Source organism: Drosophila montana, unplaced genomic scaffold, assembly GCF_035044405.1.
Source record: "Drosophila montana isolate Dmon_TW-CO22-7 unplaced genomic scaffold, ASM3504440v1 contig_3319_1, whole genome shotgun sequence".
Lineage (NCBI taxonomy): Eukaryota > Metazoa > Arthropoda > Insecta > Diptera > Drosophilidae > Drosophila > Drosophila montana.
This window is the reverse complement of record NW_026998204.1, coordinates 41,743-63,088: the sequence shown is the minus strand read 5'-3', so window position 1 is coordinate 63,088 and position 21,346 is coordinate 41,743. Positions and strand designations below refer to the sequence as shown.

At 42.2% G+C, this 21,346-nt stretch overlaps 3 protein-coding genes and 1 long non-coding RNA gene across 8 annotated transcripts in view; 2 read left to right on the top strand and 2 right to left on the bottom strand.

The window, feature by feature from the left end:
* The first annotated feature begins 1,611 nt into the window (after positions 1-1,611).
* The window catches only part of NaCP60E (Na channel protein 60E), a 38,184-nt gene continuing 18,449 nt past the window's right edge, over positions 1,612-21,346 (top strand). For all 4 annotated transcript variants that reach the window (XM_064690987.1, XM_064690985.1, XM_064690986.1 and 1 more), the window contains exons 1-2: positions 1,612-1,749; positions 18,376-18,584. In XM_064690987.1, coding sequence (XP_064547057.1) covers positions 1,707-1,749; positions 18,376-18,584 — 252 coding nt within the window. In that variant the 5' untranslated portion in view covers positions 1,612-1,706. The remainder of the gene's footprint in view (positions 1,750-18,375; positions 18,585-21,346) is intronic.
* Positions 1,621-14,642, top strand: LOC135434406 (loricrin). Its single transcript, XM_064690989.1, has 3 exons — positions 1,621-1,749; positions 13,091-13,199; positions 13,268-14,642. Exons 2-3 carry the CDS (start codon positions 13,182-13,184, stop codon positions 14,498-14,500), a joined length of 1,251 nt encoding a protein of 416 aa, XP_064547059.1. The 5' UTR covers positions 1,621-1,749; positions 13,091-13,181; the 3' UTR covers positions 14,501-14,642.
* On the bottom strand, positions 4,909-6,381 carry LOC135434408 (uncharacterized). Its single transcript, XR_010437236.1, has 2 exons — positions 6,312-6,381; positions 4,909-5,151 (listed from the first exon to the last, which is right to left on the bottom strand). It is a non-coding gene; the product is annotated as an uncharacterized LOC135434408 (long non-coding RNA).
* On the bottom strand, positions 15,791-21,228 carry Tpc2 (Thiamine pyrophosphate carrier protein 2). Of its 2 annotated transcripts, none has more exons than XM_064690991.1 (5): positions 21,097-21,228; positions 20,883-20,976; positions 20,479-20,777; positions 20,269-20,394; positions 15,791-17,132 (listed from the first exon to the last, which is right to left on the bottom strand). In XM_064690991.1, the coding sequence occupies exons 4-5, from the start codon at positions 20,284-20,286 to the stop codon at positions 16,017-16,019; spliced, it is 1,134 nt and encodes a 377-aa protein (XP_064547061.1). In that variant the 5' UTR covers positions 20,287-20,394; positions 20,479-20,777; positions 20,883-20,976; positions 21,097-21,228; the 3' UTR covers positions 15,791-16,016. The 2 variants fall into 2 exon arrangements, with proteins under 2 accessions (XP_064547061.1, XP_064547060.1); XM_064690990.1 differs by having other exon boundaries at positions 20,269-20,498; positions 20,561-20,777.

Genomic DNA, 21,346 nt, shown 5'->3' with positions numbered 1-21,346 from the left:
TAAAACACAACAGGAAGCAGGCCTGCCCAAACACCCCAAACACGCCCACAATAACAACAATAACGGTAAAGACACACACACACACACACGCACAGACAAAAGCTGCGAGCAGCATCCGAGCGTGGCCTCCTTCTATTTGCCTTTTGCTGTGCGCCATTTATCAATTCTTGTAACTTACTTTTAGTTGTGCGCACGTGTGTGCAATTGTGTGTGAGTGTGTGTGTGTGTGTGAGTGTGTTGCCATAATGTTAATTAACTTTATCTTTATATAGCTTTAAGTCTTAAAGCTTGCACATTTTCCGGTTCTGAGTGTGCGTGTGTGTGTGTGTTTATCATTTCCGTTACGCACATTACGTATACGTTACGTAAACGTAATGCGAGCGCATTACGTACACGCCGCATAAGCCCCTCCGTGCAGGTGTCTTAAGCTGCGCATTAGCGTCAGCCAATTTCCGTTTAATGACGTCCACAATTGACAGCAAATCGAGCTGCAGCAGAAATTAAATAGAGCCATAAATTAAAAGATATGTGTGGGAATTACCAGATATGGGCGTTACTTAACTGAAAATCAGGGAAACATTTTCTTTTTCCTTTGTCTTCAAAGATGAAATATGATGATGCGTGACGCTTTTCCTAGAAAATTAGGCTGCTGAGCGAGGAGGTTGCTGGTTCGAATCCATCAACTAGTTTAGTTTTTTAGCAGAAGACAAATATAGTTAATTCGTGATTATATAAATATATAACATACTTATAGGAATAATAATAATATGTATTATTGAGCAGGAATAAACTATTTTAAGCTCTTAACATTTTTGATAATAATCGGACTATAAACACCGAAGTTAATCCCCAACACATATTTCCCATAATGTGTATTTTGTTAGCAGAAGACAAATAGGTATATAATATTTGTGTATTTTAATATAGAAATATAATAGAAAAATATATATGATCAGGTATCTAATTTAATCGGACTATAAGCACCGAATCCCCAAAAAATTTTCCAGAATGTGTATTTCGGTTAGCTGAAGACAAATATAGTCAAATCGAGAGCATATTTATGTTTCTATATATTTCTAAGAATAATAATAAAAAGTAATTTTGATAAGAATTCCACTTTAATCGGACTATAAGCGCCGAGGTGAATCCCCAACACAATTCCCATAATGTAGGGACTACTTGCCTGAAAATGTGCGAGTATTTTGTGCGTGCGCCCATTTAGCAATAGATAACTATAAATGAGCTGAAAAACTAATAAGCTGTCGCTTTTTTCTCGTTTGCCATTTTGCAGTTAACCCAAATACAAAGCACAAAATGTCGGGCCAACAACAATAATCAACGCAACAAAGCAACAAAAAAGGGATTTGCAAAACGGGAAGGGAAGGCGATGCCCATCATTGGAAACTGTCATACTCAACAGATTTGCATAGCCTTAACGCCGCCTTTGGACCCGGCCCAAAGGCAGCTGCCAGCCAAACAAATGCTAAAGAACTGCGAAATGTTAACAAAGGCGACAATCTTAACGCTAAATGCGACGATCCCAATGTGTGAGCAGCACGGACTCTAGCGAAACAGTGACAAAGCGTGAGTGAGAAAGAGACAGAGAGAGAGAGAGAGGGAGAGAGGGAATAGCAAGCAAGACATGCAACAACAATAGCAACCCGGGCACCCACGCACAAGGACATTAACGAGGACAATCAGTCAAGATGAGTGATGATCAGACGCTCGCAGCGCAGAATGAAGATAAAGGTGAGTGCATAAACCAGCTGCTGCTGCTGTCAGTTTAGCTTTTTTCTGGCTAAATTTAGCCGTTAACTGATTACATTTGCATTTGCCCCCTATATCTATGGCAATTGTACTTATTTAAGCGTGTATATTTTAGCCAGTGTTGTAAAATTAGCTTTTTTCTGGCTAAATTTAGCCGCACGCTGATTACATTTGCATTTTCCCCCTAATCCTAAGGCAATTGTACTTATTTAAGCTTGTGCAGTTATTTATAGTTGAACCAGTGTTGGCAAATTAGCTTTATTCTGGCTAAATTTAGCCGCACGCTGATAACATTTGCATTTGCCTCTTAATACTAAGGCAATTGTACTTATTTAAGCGTGTATATTTTAGCCAGTGTTGGAAAATTAGCCTTTTTCTGGCTTAATTTAGCCGCACGCTGATTACATTTGCATTTGCCCACTATAACAATGGCAATTGTGTTTATTTAAGCGTGTTTATTTTAGCCAGTGTTGGAAAATTAGCTTTTTTCTGGCTAAATTTAGCCGTAAACTGATTTCATTTGCATTTGCCCCCTATAACTATGGCAATTGTACTTATTTAAGCGTGTATATTTTAGCCAGTGTTGGAACATTAGCTTTTTTCTGGCTAAATTTAGCCGCAAACTGATTACATTTGCATTTGCCCACTATAACAATGGCAATTGTGTTTATTTAAGCGTGTATATTTTAGCCAGTGTTGGCAAATTAGCTTTATTCTGGCTAAATTTAGCCGCACGCTGATTACATTTGCATTTGCCTCTTAATACTAAGGCAATTGTACTTATTTAAGCTTGTGCAGTTATTTATAGTTGAACCAGTGTTGGCAAATTAGCTTTATTCTGGCTAAATTTAGCCGCAAACTTTTTAGCGGCACACTATCTAAATTTGTTGCGATTCTTAAACTAATTTACCTATTACAACAAATACTTGATACCCTGCCAATTGACTTCAGCTTTTTCTTAGCTCTGCTCGATATAAGAGTTAGCCATTTTTAGCGACAGTTGGCAACACTGCCGCAGAGCCACGCAAGATGCCCAGATACACGTGTAAATATATAAATATATATATATATATATATTTATATGTAAATGCCCAGGAAGCCATAAATATCGAGTATGAAACAGATTGTCGGGGTCGGGCGAAGGGCGAAGGGCGAGTTCGCGTTTGGGTGCGGATTGCCATCAAATCTGCGTTGCTCCTGGGCCATGCATATGAAATCAGCTCAGGCAGGAGAGAGGCCTCCCGTCGGACACCCGGCAACTGGCCCAAAGGCAAACAAGTGAAAATGATTTCAACTGAAACTAACAACGACTGCGCAATACTTTGTTTGCGTGCCAAAAGCGTTTGTACCCTCTAAAAGATGTCAAAATATATAAATTTATATATATATATATATATATATTCCATTCATGTCCATTCATCTTTTTATGTGAATAAACCCGACGTACTCCAAAATTAAAGCTAGGAATACAAAATGTGAAACATAAGCTGTGTACACTAAGCCTAGTTTATTAAACTATTTCGATAACTTTACAAAATCGATAAATATCGAATATTGAGGCTTTTAAACATGTCCAACTCCATTCATCTTTTTATCTGAATAAAACTGACGTACTCCAAAATAAAAGCTAGGAATACAAAATGTGAAACATAAGCTGTGTACATTAAGCCTAGTTTATTGAACTATTCCGATAACTTTACAAAATCGATAAATATCGAATATTGAGGCTTTTAAACATATCTAAAAGCACATGTTTTCTTGTTTAGCGTACACGAAAAAAATATATATTTAACCCTTTAGACAGCTTGTACTGCCTGCATCAAAATTGAAAGAAAAACCATGCCTATATCTTTGTTTTTAGATATGACATATATTTGAATGTCAGCTTAAAGACCTGAAAATCTTATAACCATCCGGCAAGAAATATACTTAGTAGTTATTCAAGACTGAACAATCCAAAGTTTGCAGTCCCAGCCTCGACTAGAATATTTTTACTTGCCTTTGTTGCTTATTTCTAGAAGTTTTATACAAACCAAAAAAGAAATAATTCGAGAGAAATCGAGATCTTGGAGATCTTGTTGGCTATTTTCGAGCCTTCAGTAAATATTTCAGCCTCCCAACTCTTCTTTATGTCACAGATGCAGATGCATATATATAGAAATAATAACACAATCACAAATTGGAATGCTCAGAAAAGAGAATTTCCTTAATCCTGTAATTTAACGGGCTTCGCATCCACCCAGTCGACCCTATTTGGCGCACTATCGACCATATGAGGCAGCGCAGAGGGCCAAGATCAATCCCAGTTTGAAGTCCATTGCGAATAATTGTTTTTGAATAAAATAAAACCCTAAGTCGGGCTCCTTATATATGCCACTCTTATAATTGCCCATCCAATCGAACAGTTAACCGATTCGACACAATCCAGACCGATTTTGTATGGTTATGAAAGAAGAAGTTACGTAAGAACTTAAGTGTTGGTCAACTCGTGCCAACTTACGAAAGATACAGATCCGATCGAATGGCCAGCACGCGTCTATATGTATTCATATAACCCATTATCTCGGGAGCTTGAACCCAAATCTTCCCACTTTCAGGCAGGCATTTTTTAAATTTTCAACTCTTTTTTCTCCCATTTGAAGATCTTTTAGATTTAGAAATAAAAACACAATCGCAAATTGAAATGTTCAAAAACAAAGATTTATTTATTCCTTTAATTGGAGCGGCTTCATTCCCGCATATTGGTACTGACCAGGCAACGCAGCACAGATGGCCAAAAGCAATCCCAGTTTAAAAGCCGTTGCGAATAATTGTTTTTGAATAAAATAAAACCCTAAGTCGGGCTCCTTATATATGCCACTCTTATAATTCACCATCTAATTGGACAGTTAACCGATTCGACACAATCAAGACCGATTTTTAATGGTGCGAATTTCTGAAAGATACAGATCCGATCGAATAGCCAGAACGGGTCTATATGTATTCGTGTATCCCGTTATCTCGGGAGCTTCAACCCAAAATTTCCCACTTTCAGGCAGGAATTTTTTAAATTTTCAACTCCTTTTTCCCCCATTTGAAGATCTTTTGGGTTTTATATGTCAGAGATATATGGATGTATGGACATGAAAACACAATCGCAAATTGGAATGTTCAGAAACAAAGATTTATTTAGTCCTTTAATTGGAGCGCCTGCATTCCGCCTCTTACGTGCTCACCAGGCAAGGCAGCACAGACGACCAGAAGCAATCCCAGTTTGAAGTCCATTTCAAATATTTCTTTTTAAATAAAATAAAACCCAAAACCTGCCTCCTTATATATGCCATATATATAAACCGATTCGACACATCGCACAGATCAATGCATGGTGAGGATATTATTGGAAAACTAGAACGATTTTTTATGGTTATGAAAGAAGTTAGGTAAGAAGTTAAGTTTTCTTAAAACTCAAACTAGAAAAATGGGCGTGGCAGCGCCTAGAAAATCTATACGAACAAATCAAGTGAGTTAGCAAACTCAAAGCTAATATGCCCCGTCTGCCTTGTGGAAAAACAGGGTAGAGCAACACGCAAAGCTAAAAGCTGTACACGGATTGGCAGGAACTGGGGACAGCGGGCGGGGGGGGGATGGGCGAGTATTTACGGTTAGCTTTGGTGCTTTGGTGTGTGTGTGTGTTATGTGTGTGTGCGTGTGTGTGTGTGTGTGTTGGTGTTGCTGTGAGCCTCAACCCGGACTCGGCTTGGCTCATCAGCATAATTAAATAGCCATTGCTCATTGTGTGCGTGTGCGTGTGTGTGTGTGTGTATGCAGAGCTCAATAAAATCTGACTCGAGCTCGAATCAAAAATGCCCTGCAAGCACACACACACACACACACACACACGCACACTCGAGGAGCAGCAGAACTGGAGGCTGTTTAAATAAATGATAAACCAAAAACGCAATCGCTCGGGGAGCATGCCCCCCCCCTCCCTCTCTCCCACTCTCTCTCGCTTACTTTCGCTAATGACTGGCCATAAGTTACGCAACAGAAGGGAGGGGCGGGGGGGCGGGGGCGTTCTTTATCAGGGCCGGGCGCAGCTGGGCCAATTCGTTGGCCTTAACGCTCAGCGCAATGCAGCTCGAAACAATGCACAAAGGCCAAAGCGCAGCATGTGGGCGGGGCAATTGGGGCGGTTGGGGGGGCGTGGCCCAAAAGACTGCGACAGCAGCGGATTACAAATATGAACGGAAACGGAAACTAATTAAATATGTAGAGCAAACTGTGTGTGCGTGTGTTTGTTTTTCTTTTTTTGTGCCTCTCTTCTCAGTTTACCTTGGACTGCATTCTATTTTATTTGTATTTCTTTTTATTTTTGCAAGGTTTTTCTTTCTGTTTTTTCTGGGCCGCAATTCAATTTTTGCCTTTTGGCCAGGAAGCGCGCCGAAAAGAAAGAAAGTGCAGCTACATCGCCCGCTGACTGGCAATTATGCCACACACACGCACACACACACACACACATACACACACACGTTTACAATAGTCACAGTTACGAGATCCCAACTCACCATTGAACTTGTGCAAAGGTCTGGCACAGCTGCAGCGAGTCTTAACATGAATGCGGCTTCGACTGGTTTTCCTTCTTTTTTTTGTCAGTTTTGGAAAAGCCAACTTTTGACACACACACACACACATAAGTGTGGCTCTGTGTATGTGTGTCTGTGTGCAATTTCCTACTGAGCCCGTTGAAAATATTAAAAAAGGGTATCATGTGTTTTTAGCTAAGAGCTGGAGACAAAACAAAAAACTTGTCAAGGTGCGGGGTTTTCACTTTATGAATGCCTCAACCCCCCCCCCCCCCTCCCCCTCCATGTCCTGCAAAGTGGAACAGAGTTTATTTTCCAAGCTAAATGCTTTCTCTTTCATAATTTGACAACCTTTTTCTGTCACATTTGAGGCCTGAAAGTTGCAGAAAGATCGAACTTCCATCAAGAAATCATTTGTCTTAGTGTGTGGAGCTAAGGGAGGGCGAAGTGAAGCAGGGTATCTGCTAGTCGTTCACTCCTGTTGCCTTTTTGTATCTTTGAGAATAGCTTTGCTTCCGCATAAACTTCGTCGCGCATCTGCCGAAGATGTTGCCAGCCGGTTTCCACTGCAGGTTGCTGCTGCTGCTGCTTTTTTTTACTGCTGCTGCAGTTGATTTTTTTACTGCTGCTGCTGCTTTTGTTGCTGCTGCTGCTGCTGCTGCTGCTGCATTATGCAATACGGGGAAGATGTGCGTTGGTTGCATTTAATGTTAATGTGCGACCGCCAACCGGTTGCCCATCAATGTAGCCCTGCTTCCCAGTCTCCCTCTCTCTCCCTCCCTCTCTCCCTCTCTCTCTCCCTCTCTCCCTCTCTCTCTCCCACTCTCACTCTCACTCTCACTCTCTCTCTCTCTCTCACTCTCTGTTGCCCGTTTATCATCATCAAGCGTTACATACGAACTTGCAACTTGATTTTCCCAGTTAGTTAATGACTTTTAAGGTCTGGCTTATATATCATATTGCTTATATATATATATATTTTAGTTTGTTGTATTTGAAATGCATTTCATTTGGTTTTACCTAATCATCGTAGCTGGCTATACTCTAACAAATTCCGGCTATATTGCACAACCAAATCGTGTTTGTAACGCATCTCAAATCCATTTGTTGTTATTCCAGTTATTGAATGTCCAAACTCTTCCAAAACTCTTCCCTCCCATATCTTCTAGAATCGAACTTATGTATATATACTTACCTTTACTTGCCTACAAAGAAGTACTTCTGCCCGGCTAATATTTTTGAAATTAGTTGAAATAAGTGTTTATAAACCTTTCTACCAAATTTGAACCGGCGACCTTTCGCTTGCTGGTTCGACGCTCAGATACCTAAGCCACACAGGCCCTAACTGGCCGTTTGGGTTCTATATGTCACACTTGTGGATATACAGAAATAAAAACAAACACAATCACAAATTGGAATGTTCAGAAAAACAGATTTATTTATTCCTTTAATTGGAGCGGATTCATGGCCATATTCATGTACTGACCAGGCAACGCAGCACAGATGGCCAAAAGCAATCCCAGTTTAAAAGCCATTGCGAATAATTGTTTTTGAATAAAATAAAACCCTAAGCTGGGCTCCTTATATATGCCACACTTATAATTGACCGTCAAATTGAACAGTTAACCGATTCGACACAATCAAGACCGATTTTGTATGGTTATGAAAGAAGAAGTTACGTAAGAACTTAAGTGTTGGTCAACTCGTGCCAACTTCCGAAAGATACAGAACCGATTGAATAGTCTATATATATTCATATATCCCGTTTTCTTGGGAGCTTTAACCCAAAACTTCCCACTTTCAGGCAGGCATTTTCTAAATTTTCAACTCCTTTTTCTCCCATTTGAAGATCTTTTAGATTTAGAAATAAAAACACAATCGCAAATTGGAATGTTCAAAAAAACAGATTTATTTATTCCTTTAATTGGAGCGGCTTCGGACCCATGCCCATGCCTATATGAGGCAACGCAGCGCAGAAGACCAAAAGCAATCCCAGTTTGAAATCCATTTCAAATATTGGTTTTTAAATTAATTAATACCCTAAGCCGGGCTCCTTATATATGCCACTCTTACAATTGCCTAGCTAATTGGACAGTAATCCGATTGGACACATGTTATACATCTTGCGGGTCTTATTGGGAGAACGATTTGTATACAGTATATATATTCGTGATCTGCATCAACAGCCTAGTCGAACTAGTCTCTCAGTTTCGAAGCTATCATATCATATAAGTAGATTCCTTGAGGTTCTTGTATGAGATACTTTTTGTGTTTTAAGATATCTTAATTATACTCCACATTTAGAGACATGTAAATAGAAAACACAATCGCAAATTTGAATGAGGTTTCTTTAATCGCGTAATTGCACCTGACTTCCCAAATTTCTATATACATTAGGCAATGCGGCACAAACGACCAGAAGCAATCCCAGTTTGAAGTCCATTTCAAATATTTCTTTTTAAATAAAATGAAACCCTAAGCAGGGCTCCTTATATATGGCAAATATATAAACCGATTCGACACCATTGCACAGATAAATGCATGGTGCGAATTTTATTAGAAAACAAGAACGATTTTTTATGCTTATGAAAGAAGTTGGGTAAGAATTGAAGTTATGTTTAACTGGAAACATATAGAAACGATCGTAGGTCTTTCCGTGAGCTTGAACCACAAACATCTTGTTAATTGTACCGATTCTTAGCCCACAATCCTTAGCCCAAATTTGGAACACATTTTTTTACCCATTTGGAGATCGAAGCCCAACTCTTCTATATGTCCTACATGTCCTACATGTAGATGTATATAAATAAAAGCACAATCGCAAATTGAAATGTTCAAAAAAAGAGAATTTATTTATTCCTTCAGGTTGAGCGGCTTATTTGGCACACTATCGACATAATTGGCATTTCCAACGACCACATTTGGCAGCACGGCAGCGCAGAAGGCCAAAAGCAATCCCAGTTTGAAGTTCATTGCGAATAATTTGTATTGAAATTTTAAATGAAACACTAAACGCGGCTTCTTTTATATGCTCGTGTTTTGCTCAGTTATGTAACCGAAGAGTAAAACGATTTAAGGTTATGGATATGCATATATAATCACATTATTATGGTTATTATAAAAGTTGTTGTTTACGAAATTCTTGTTGTTTCACGCACCAATTGCCTATTTGAATTATAAGAAAGTTGTGTAGCCAGTGTAAATCTTTGGGGTCCAGGAAAGGGCCTCAAGGTTAAGACAGCTTTAATCTGTCTGGGAGTTGTTGTTGACTCTAAATGTATCTTTCCTATATTTATATTTATATATATGTATTTATATATCTTCATTTATCTATATTTTAGATATATCAAGAGTTAGCTCATCAGTAGTCTGCATTTTCTCACATAACCCTAAGAAAGTGCAAGATATTTGCAACTAGCTCAAGATTCGTGCCCAAAACCTCGCTCATTTGCCTGATATCCCGGGTTACTTAGACACGTTCTCTGCAGATGTCTGCTTTTAAGACATACTTACTTAGATATGGACTTTAATGGCTCTATTAATTCAAGGCTTACGAGGTTAACTATGAACCGAAACTTTAGACAAATCAGTTGTCCTGAAAAGAAAAACAGCCCAAGTAAAACTTTAGCCGAAGAATTTGCTTCAATATAAGCATATTTTTGAGGGAAATCCCATAGCAAAAGCCCTAACTATCGCATTTAACTAACTTGATTTACGATTTGAACCATTAAAGTGGTTCGACGCGTAAGTTTTCTTTCTTTAAGGCTCTCATACGTATATTCGATTACATCTTGCAATGTTGATATGTTCCTCTCTCTCTCTCTCTCCCTCTATCTCTCTCTCTCTCTTTATTGCTATTATTGTTGTTTTATCATGTCTAATGATAATTTTTGCCTAATACGCATACGATTATGCTAAAAATTGGTATCTAAAAATAAAGAAATCAGGGTATCTAAGCAAACGGTGCGGCATGGAAAGCTTTTCCCCTCTTATTTTATTTGTAACAGCTGCCCTCAATGTTGTAGTTATTGTTGTTGCTGCTGCTGCTGCTGAAGTAGCTTTTATGTAAGCACCTGGTTTGATGATTTTAATATGATTCGAATTGGTCGGTCGACGGCAATTTCATAGGTCTTTTGTTTACATTTCTGGGTGAATCAAAAAAGAAAAAAAAATGTATATTCATTAAGTTGGCAAATAGATGGGCAACTGATCGGCGAGACTGGCAGGGCTTGGAGGAATGTTAATCAACCGATTTGCATGGTTACATATACCTAACCCCCTCCCCCTCTCATGAGCTGATGATAACGGTAATGAATATTGCTAATGAAGACCGTGCTACTAATCAGCAGCGAAAGCAAAACAATGGCTCCTGTCCATCATGGACAGTTATGGTTACAGATACAGATACAACAGCTGCAGATACAGATACATTGGCTGCGATGCGGATGCGGGCGCGCTCTGGCCATGACCTCGTCTCTGATGTAAGAATGAGCGGCAAATCACAGCACAGTTTCGCCAAAGCTGCAACAGAGCGTGATCTGATTGTTGTTTCTCCAACAGCCAGTGGCAAGTCTCAACCCAATTGGAAACCAATTGCGAATGAAACATGGGAAAGTACTTAAGCAAATGTCCATTCGAATTGTGTGTAATCCTTTTATTACTTCAGCCCTGTAGCCCTTGTATCTTAATTAACATTTGTAGAGCTACTTAAGCGGATGTATAGACGGAAGAGATACTTTTAAATACTATTTATTTATCCAATACATATTCTTTTATATTCTTCATTCTCTTTATTTGTCTGCCGATTTCGTAGCTAGTTCCAATTATCACTTCTTTCGCTTTTCACTGCCAAGATTTCCACTTGTTCCCCATGATTAAGGGTTTCACTTTTTGCCTGTCCTCTTTATGTTCCATTTTCATTTGTCCCTTTTTTCAAATGTTCGCATTATGTCACTTTCATTTTCATTTGTTAACGATGTTCCATTTTCAATTGTTCCCCTGTTCATATGTTTCATATTTCACTTGCTCTCATTTTCGCTTGTTCCTTAAATTTTAACCCAGAAAAAAAGTTCCACTTGTTCCCTATGATTACGTGTTTCACCTTAAATCGGTGTTCATTATGTTTGCAATTTCATTTGTTAACTTCACCAGTTCGATTTCCCATTTTCATTCTTTCCATTTTTCATATGTTTCAATTTTCACTTGTTCCTTATTTTTTAACCTGGTGAAATTTCCACTTGTTCCCCATGATTCAATGTTTCACTTTTACCCCGTTCCCATTATGTCACTTTCATTTTCATGTGTTGCCTTCACGATATTCCATTTTTACTTGTTCCTTTTTCCATATGTTTCCAATTCCATCTGTTCTCACTATCACCTGTTCCCTAAATATTGACTTCCTTTTATTTAATCTTTTTGTAAATTTATTATTCCAATATTTGGCATGTTCCGTTGATATTAATGAAAATAAACGCTCTTAATCGTTTCTTTTTAACTGATAGTTTATTAAATTGAGCATTTTAATTAACGGTGTACATAATCTGTTAAGCCGAAAACACAAATAAGCAGGCAATAAAAACATTTTGCAAATTTAAATGGATTGACACACTAACACACATAAAAATCACACTTTAGGCCCGACCATAAAAAAAAAGGGAAAAAGAAAAAAAACAATTGTAACTGGCGCAAATTAAACCAATTTTTGATGTGCAACAGCAAATGCCACAAATGCCGATGACAGCTTAATTATTTTCGAGAGACAGAGAGAGAGAGAGAGAGGGAGAGAGAGAGAGACACATTTCATATGATATTGTTAATGGGTTAACAACGCCTCAAGTCCAAGCTCAAAGAAAGAAAAAATAAAACCCGTAAGCAAAAGGGTTTGGCCAATCAAAACCCAGGCCAAGCCAACGGGGCCGTTATGCAAGTGCTCACTGCTCAACTTGTTGTTGTTGTTGTTGCTGTCTCCTTTTGTTGTGTAAGGCTAAGGCTCACGGGCAGCAACAACAACAACAACGACAACAACAACAAAAGGAATTGCCAATAGGAAGTTCATATCAGCGGCAATATTACCGTAAGCATAAACGTAAACACAATCAAAATAACTGTTAATACCTAACCAGCAGCAGCGGCAGCAAATAACAACAATAAATTACGACAAGAGAAGGGGCTCAAGGGAGCGTCGTGCGGAGGGAGGGGGGAGGGGGGGGGGGCGGTTTGTCTGCTCAACTTGCATATTAATTTAATTTTTTTTTTTTGTTGTCCATATTCGATTTAAAATTTGAATTTTAAAATTTTCGTAGCCCAACCAGATTTTCTCTTAGTGAATGAAAGTGGAGCAATGCACAGACCCCCCCCCCCCCCCTCCCCCTCCCCTCCTCAGTCGCACAACCAAAAAGAGCGGAAGAGCTGGTGGCTGTGTTTTTCTCGATCTTGATCTCGTACAAGTTTTGCAAAGGGCGCTCGTCTCGTGTGAAAGGTCAACACTCTCGAGCGCGCAAACGAAACAGAAATGAAAACGAAATTGAGAGAAGAAAATAAACGAAAACGAAAGCGAACAGCAAAACGAGGCGGCCTTCAATGGGCCGTCGTTGTCTGCAGACTCCCGCTCGGTCGCTCTCTCTCTCTCGCTCTCGGCTCAAGATTATCTTTGGCACTTGCCAACACTTACATAACGGCGACTCTGGCTAAATTCGGCGACTAGCGTTGCTTCGTTTCGTGTATAAAACGCGCCGTTGCGCCGTTTGCCGAATCATTTACAGTTTGTCGTTGTCCCAGCAGACGACCAAAAAAGGAAACGAAAGCAAACAGCAGGCACATCCTTAACTGAGCTGAGTCGGAAACCCTAGCAACATGGCGGCGTATTTCATAGTGAGTGTGACCCGTTGTTGGTGCAATTGTTTTCAGTGGATTTTAACCAGTGTCCTCCATTTGCACAGCTAAGCGCTCTGCTGCTCGCCAGTCCGGCCGTCTGGGGCAAGCCCACCTTTGGCCGGGAGCACGTCCACATACGCATACACCTGCCCGAAAGTGACGGCGGCGGCGGTCATGATCATGGCCATGGTCACGGCGGCGGCGGCGGCGGCGGCGGCGGCGGCGACATTTCCGCTTATGAGATACACGATCATAGTCATGGAGGTGGCGGCGGCGGCGGCGGCGGCGGCTACGGAGGTGGTGATGTTGGCGGATACGGCGGCGGCGGTCATGTAAGCACCTTTGCCATCATCACCGAGAACCATGGCTCCTCAGGTGGCGGTCATTACGGCGGCGGCGGCGGCGGCGGCGGCGGCTATGGCGGCGGTTACAGCGCCGGCGGACATGACCATGGACACGATGAAGGCAAGCTGGCTGTGATTGCAGCTGCTGCCGGCGGCGGTGGCGGACATGGCGGCGGACATGACTACAGCGGTGGACATGGAGGTGGAGGTGGCCATGACAGCGGCGTGGCGCACATTGCGGCCATTGCAGCCAGCTCGGATGCCTCCTCACATGGCGGCTACAGCGGCGGCGGTGGTTACAGCGGCGGCGGCGGCGGCGGTGGACATGGTCACGGTGTGGCTCAGATTGCGGCCATTGCAGCCAGCTCGGATGCCTCCTCACATGGCGGCTACAGCGGAGGCGGCGGTTACAGCGGCGGCGGCGGTTACAGCGGAGGCGGCGGTGGTGGTGGACATGGTCATGGTGTGGCTCAAATCGCGGCCATTGCAGCCAGCTCGGATGCCTCTGCGCACGGCGGCAGCGGCTACGGCGGCTACAGCGGCGGCGGCGGCGGCGGTGGACACGGCGGCGGTCATGATGATGCGCACTTGGCCGCTGTGATAGCTGCCTCCACCTCCTCCTCCTCCTCCTCCGGTTCACATGGTTCCGGAAATGTGGGCTACAGCAGCTATGCAGCGCCCGCCAGCGGCTGGGCTGGCTCCGCCGGCAGCGCTGGCTACTCCGGCTACAGCGGAGGCAGCAGCTACAGCAGCGGCGGCAGCTACAGCAGCGGGGACAGCTACAGCAGCGGCGGCGGCGGTGGCTACAGCGGCGGACACGATGATACCCAAGTAGTTGCCGCAGCTGCTGCTGGCGGCGGATCACATGGCGGCGGCGGCGGCGGCAGCGGCGGCTACAGCTACTCGGCGCCCACGGGTGGCTGGTCCGGCGGCGGCGGCGGCGGCTGGTCCTAGGCAGGAGCCACTCTGGCCATTGGTCGTCTAGTCTATGTTCATGTTCATATGGCCCATTGGATATAAGTTATGATTCGCTCACAGTCCAACATCATCTCCTCCAGCATCTGCATCCGCATCTGCATCCGCATCTTCTTCGTATTTATAGGGTAGCTGGCTAGTTTGCCCAATCTTGTATATGTGTCCATGTGTACAAAATAAAGTATGTAGTGTAATAATTTAAGAGCACAGAAAGTCGTCTCTCGCGGTCAACCGCGGCCGCGGTTATGTCAGCCGCAGACCCGGGGTGAAAGTGGCCCCAGATGGCCGCAAGATACCCCAAAAACTCGACTCATCATCAACTCATCTCACAATGATGACGCAATGTCATTCAAGAGCGATCAAGATATCATCGATGATAATTATGCGACGATCGACAAACACGTTTGCCTCGCAAACAATTAGATAATATTACAAAAGAGTCGGAAGTTGGAATGCGACTATGTGATATCTATAGAAATGTTACAGCCTTTCCAACTGATCCGTAGTTACCTTATTTAAGTGTGAACTAAGATGGGTTTTTGTTTTTGGGGGACTTCCACCCGAAAGTGTGGAAAGATCGCGGAAGACGGTTGCATGGAACTTTTGTTGCTTACCACCTATTTTCCACTTCGTGGTGTGGAAATGGGGTTAACAAATTGGATATGTGTGAAATTTCGGGCTCAAACTCATTTCCAAGGATTCTAATAACATTTCATTTGAGTCGAAAACTTGTGAAATTTTAATATTATCAAAAGAGTTGAAAGGGGTCGGGTATATATGGATAGCATTCGGGTTTGTGACATATATAGAAATGTAAAAGCCATTTGTCCTCACTGACTGACTAACTGTATCCATTTGATCTGCAGTTTTCTTCTGTTAGTGTGAATTAAGATGGGTTTTTTGGGCATTCCACCTGGTTGCATGATTTCCACCCATTTTTCACTTCATGGTGGGGAAATGGGGTATAAAAATTGGGTTGTGTGAAATTTCTAGGGATTTTTTTGTACCTTATGTGAGTGTGAAATAAGAAGGTTTTTTTTTGGGGAATTCCGCTCGTTTGCATACAACTTTTTTTGCTTACCACCCATTTTCCACTTCATGGCGTGGAAATGGGGTACTAATGAAATTTCATTTGAGTCGAAAAATTGTTTAGCCGAACTGTTGAGTACCTTTAAATGGACTTTTATTCTGGACGATCTTAGCTATAGATCGGCTATAGATCACCAAATATAAGCTTACTCCTGGGCATACTACAAAATGGCTTCAATATATTTCTCATTTGGATTTTTATCATTGATCAGTTAGTAAAATTATTCATATATATACATAGTCCAAGAATATAGCAAAAAAATGTGTAGGAAAAGCATATCGAAATGAAGTAACTGTTTCATATATATACATATATATATATATATATGCACATACATAATTATATACATATGTATATATATGTATATTGTAATAGTTGTTGTACGTTTTTGCGAGGGTTTCTCAATTAATTCACCGATCTCTTGACGCCCGACTTTTTCTCCTTCTCCTTCTCCTGTTCCTGTTTCTTCTTCTTCTCCATCTCCTTTGCCAAAACACTTTTCTTCTCCTCCTCCTTCTTCTTCTTCTCCTCCTCCTGCCTCTCCTGCTTCTCGGCCGTCTCGTGCTTCTGATAGGGTATGGTTATATTGCGATTGAAATAATCGTATATGGTAAAATAGAAGGCGGACATAACGCCCGACTTGTACAGCGTGGGCAGCATTCCCTTGTAGAAGCCCAGCCAGCCCTCCCGCTCGTACGTGGTCCGGATACAGTGCATCACCGTGTCGCAGTTGGGATTGGTGCCGAATGTCTTGCGATCGTGCTGAAAGTGGCTGAGCATGGTGCGTTTCTTGACCAGATCGGCCGGGTAGACCAACATCTTGGATAGGACGCCGGCGACGGCGCCATTGAAAAACAGCAGGGGACCGGGTATTCTGTGGTTGGGTTTGGGATCGTCGTGAAAGTATCCGTTCAGTGTGAGGGCCAAACGGTTGCAGAACTTGTAGATGACGAAATTGGCACCAACCAGCGGATAGATCTGTATCAGGGTCATCATCATACCGCTCGAGACGCCGCGCATGCCCTCCTGTTTGAATATCTTGCCCACGCCCGACACGGGCTTCAACGATCCGGCACTGCTGCCCGGATCGGCGGCGACCACCCGTGTACGGATCACATCGAATGGCTGGGCCAATATTGTGCCCATGCAGCCGGCCAGGCCGCCGCACATAAAATAGCTGAGATGCGTATGCTCGTTAAAGAATTTATTTTGATGGGCCGCCCGATGCAGTTGCTCATACGACCAGAACTGCACCAAGGCGTATGTGATGCTCATCATCTGGGCGGCTATGTGGCCCTTCCAGACGCCGCGCAGCCCCTCCTCCCGATAGATGCTGGCGAAGGCGTTCAGCATTCCGCTATATTTCGAATTTAATGACTTCCTCTTCAGGGGCTCCACCTGCAATTGGAATCGGATCTTCAGCACATCAAACGGCTGCGTTACAAACCGAGTTATTGCCCCGGAGACACCACCTCCAATCGCCTGCAGCAGTTGAACTCGCGTCGAGTTCTTGGACGTCGCCTGAAATGCGTTTCAAATCAAATTAACAGAATCTCCTCTGATTCAATTTAATTACAATTACTATTTTTCGTTGTGGATAATTCTGAAACTCTCGAAAGTAACTAACTTAAATGGCACCTGGTTGGGACACCCTGTGAAGTGTTTAATCATTTTCTTATTAGAAACTAAATTAGCTTAGACTTCATAATATTTATGGGACACCCTGTGAAGTGTTTAATCATTTTCTTATTAGAACCTGGACTGGTTTACTTTCATATTTATTCCAATTTGTCTTAGCTTAGGCTTCAAAGATTTCTGTGACACCCTGTGCTGTAGTTAATCATTTTCTTATTAGAACCTAGACTGATTTACTTTCATATTTATTCTAATGTGTATTAGCTTAGATAGGATTCGAACTTATGTGACACCCTGTGAAGTGTTTACGCACTTTCTTATTAGAACCCAAACTGATTTACTTTCATATTTATTCCAATTTGTCTTAGCTTAGTCTTCAAAGATTTCTGTGACACCCTGTGCTGTAGTTAATCATTTTCTTATTAGAATCTGGACTTTTTTTTTTCTTTCATATTTATTCTAATTTGTATTAGCTTGGATAGGATTCAAACTTATGTGACACCCTGTGAAATGTTTAATCACATTCTTATTAGAACCTAGACTGATTTACTATAATATTTATTCTAATTTGTATTAGCTTCGACTTTTAATCGTTTTAAATAGCACAAAAAAGGTATTTGTGGCAATTGCTTTTTAGATTTCTGTGTCACCCTGTGAAGAGATTGGACTACAAACATTTATGAGGCACCCTGTGAAGTGTTTCATTTCCTTATTCGAATCTGAACTGACTGACTTTCATATTTATTGTAATTTATATTAGCCAGGGTAGGATTCGAACTAATGTGACACCCTGTGAAGTGTTTAATAATTTCCTAATTGGAATCTGAATTCGTTTAATCTCATATTTATTCCAATTTGATTTAGCTTAGACCTTATAGATCGATCTGACACCCTGTGAAGAGTTTAGTCTTAAATTAAGACACTTAACAGGTTTATGTGACACCCTGTGAAGTTTTTCATTTCCTTATTAGAACCCGGACTGATACGGACAATTCATATTAGCTTAGACTTCTTAAATGACACCAAAATGAGATTTGCTCAGTTGCCTTCATAGCCTTAAGCGACACCCTGTGTTTATTCTCTACCTTACTCACTCTCTCCCTCTCTCCTACTCTCTTTCTGGTTGCAGTTGCCAAACAGCAGGTCGTCGCGTACACGCAAAAGTCGCAGGTCAAGCACGAGACGCGCCACATTCAGCTGGTGCGCGAATATGGCTTCCATCCGCGCACCAAGGCCTCCGTGGAGGACGGCGACGTATTGCCCCGAAAGTTTGAGCCCTTTCCGGAGGACATGTACGGCAAACCGCTTGAGGAGATTGACACCTTCATATACGAGGAGGTAAGTCCCCGCCCCCCCCTCCCCCCCTTAAATGCATATTAGCGTGGCAAACACAAAAGCAACAAAATATGCCAAAAAAAAAAATAACTGCATTTGGCCCATTGCCATTTCCATTGCCTTTAATTAATAGCTCACACACACACACACACACACAGATACACAGGGTGTGCCAGTTTATTAAAAAAACACCCAACCGTAGCAAAGCCCATTCACAGTGTGCAGCAAGTGGCACAGGCGGAAATGGAACGCGCTGTTGTTTTTGTTGTTATTGTTGTTGTTGAAAAGTGCAAATGCAACGACTTAATGAAAATGAATGCACTTTTGATGCCAAACTGAGGTTAATGGAAATGCAAAACGGTTAGAACAGCCCTCGTGGGCCCACTTGAAAAGCCAAATGCGCCACGGATATCAGCATAATGTCGCCCGCCAGTTATACTCCACACAAAAATAAAGGAGTGAGAGTAAATTTAGCAGCAGCTACGAAAGCAAACACAAATACACAAATACATACACACACACACAGACACACATGCAAATACACATTGCGGCAGGAAATGGGTCATGCAGAGTTTGCCTTTAAAAAAATGGCTGAGCAATGTGACGGTTGCCTTAAGCAAACTGCCGACCGACAGGTGGAGCTAGCGCTTGGTTAGGCCATGCAGCAGCCCAGCCAGTGCTGGACAAATTATAGGCGAACATGCAAGTTTACTTAAGACTTGGCGGCGTTCCATACAATACACACACAATACTCACACACGTGCACGTGTCGTGGTCAAATATTTTCAGGCAACGGGCTCGGTCAGGGTTTGAGTTGGGCCAACGTAAACATGCATTCAAATGGCCCGTAACGCCATCAGGGCTGGCGTAAATGTAACGAAATGTTGCCAGACATTTGCACGCACGCATGGCAACGCCATGCACACGTATGTGTATCTGCGCGCGTGTGTGCGTTCGTTTACATGAAAAGTAGGCGAAGCGAAACTCTGGAAACGGAAAATCAAAGTGCTTAATGGCATTTAATGGCACACTCACCAAGCCGGCCAAGCAGACGACAGCAGAAGCATGTGGCAAGAATATGATAAGACCCGCCGCATGTTTGCCAAAATGTACACAATCTGAAAGCGAATTTCCATTTCAGCTACAAGAGCTAACACAACTTTTCATTTTGAGCGCACCCGCAAACCGCACACCGCTTTTTCTTAAGCCCTCGTGCTCAACGCACACACAAACGGACCACGACCACAAAAGCACATGCAAATTTACAGAGCACACAAGCCCAAGTGAGGGGTAGAGGCGGGGTGGGGTGGGGTAGGTAATGGCCAAACTGTCGCCCAATCGTAATTTGTGCTTGTTACATTAAAATTTCTGCTTACTCGCCTGAACGACATTTATGTATGACAAACGACCTTGGGGGCGTGGCAGGCGGTTCGGTCGGTCGGTCACTCGTTTGATTATCCTTTGTCAACCTTAACAAGGGTGGCGCATCAGGCATACTTAATTGCAGAAATCACAGCGCTAATGAACCCCCTCGCCCACGGGGGCAAAGGGGTTAGAGTCTATGCTAAGAAATCGATGGAAGCGGCCAACTCCCGAGACTCCGCCTGGGTCTTAGGCGCACTTTGCCTAATTGGTGGCCCCTACACGGATGATCAGAGTTGTGTACGACGGTTTGGCTGCTACTCACGGGTGATTTTTCTCTCATATCTGTTATAGACAGTATTCCCGTCCGCAAGGTTTAGTGGTCCAAAAGTCCTTCGAATGGCCGGCCACCTTGTAGAATAAATTTTCCGGTGGTGTTTTTGTACTATATCTAAATACAGAGAATGAGCATTGTGGGCTGGCTCTATGACTTCTTGGCAGGTTGCGATAAGACGCGCAATTTGATTCAACTCACACACATGCAAGCGGGGCACACTTAGACATGTGAATACATGGAAATGAATTTGGTTATGTTGAAAAAGCACGCTCGGAATTACGTTTTTTTTTTCCCTCCGTTTTGGCAATTTAACACAATGTTATTTTTTTTGTGGAACTTTTGTAAACCAGTAATTTATTTAAAAAGTTTTCTCAAATGGAAATTTCAAAGTGAATATTGTAAAGCACATTTATTTTCTGGTTTGAAAACTAATTTTGCAATTACTTCGGGCCTCAAGTTGCCCAGTCGGCATGTTCATTTTTGTACGTCAGAAGTTCCTGTAAGAAACAGAAATTGCAACAAATAAGCATCCCATTGTTGGCCAAACATGTTTTGCGGCATTTGGAGCGCTAGCGCTCCGATGGCCTGCACTCGGTACTCACCACGAAAATGGTCGATGGCGAGGTGCGTTTACTTAGACCTTGCACGCATCTTCCTGCGCTTACGCTTCAACCTACGCATACGCTTCTTACGCCACTGTAAATATACAAGAAACACGCATAGTTGTAACAATTGCTCTTTACATATTTAATACACTTTGTTTTTTTTTTCTTTCTCTTAATTTTGCACTTATCGATTGCGAAAATAATATTTTACCTTAGCTCTCATTTTCCTTCTGGTCACGAAGACGGTCTGAGAACGAAAGAACGATGGCCCAGCGGAAGTTTAGCTGGCAGCTTCGCGTGGCCGGGTTTGACAGTTCTCAAGTATCGATAGGTCATATGACAGCTGTTTAGCATCGAGTAGTTCTGTTAAGTGGGGAGCAGCTCTGTTACTGGTTTCTGTTAAGTGGAGAGCAGTTCTGTTAAGTATCGATTAGCTAGTTAAGTTGCGACTCAGTCGATAC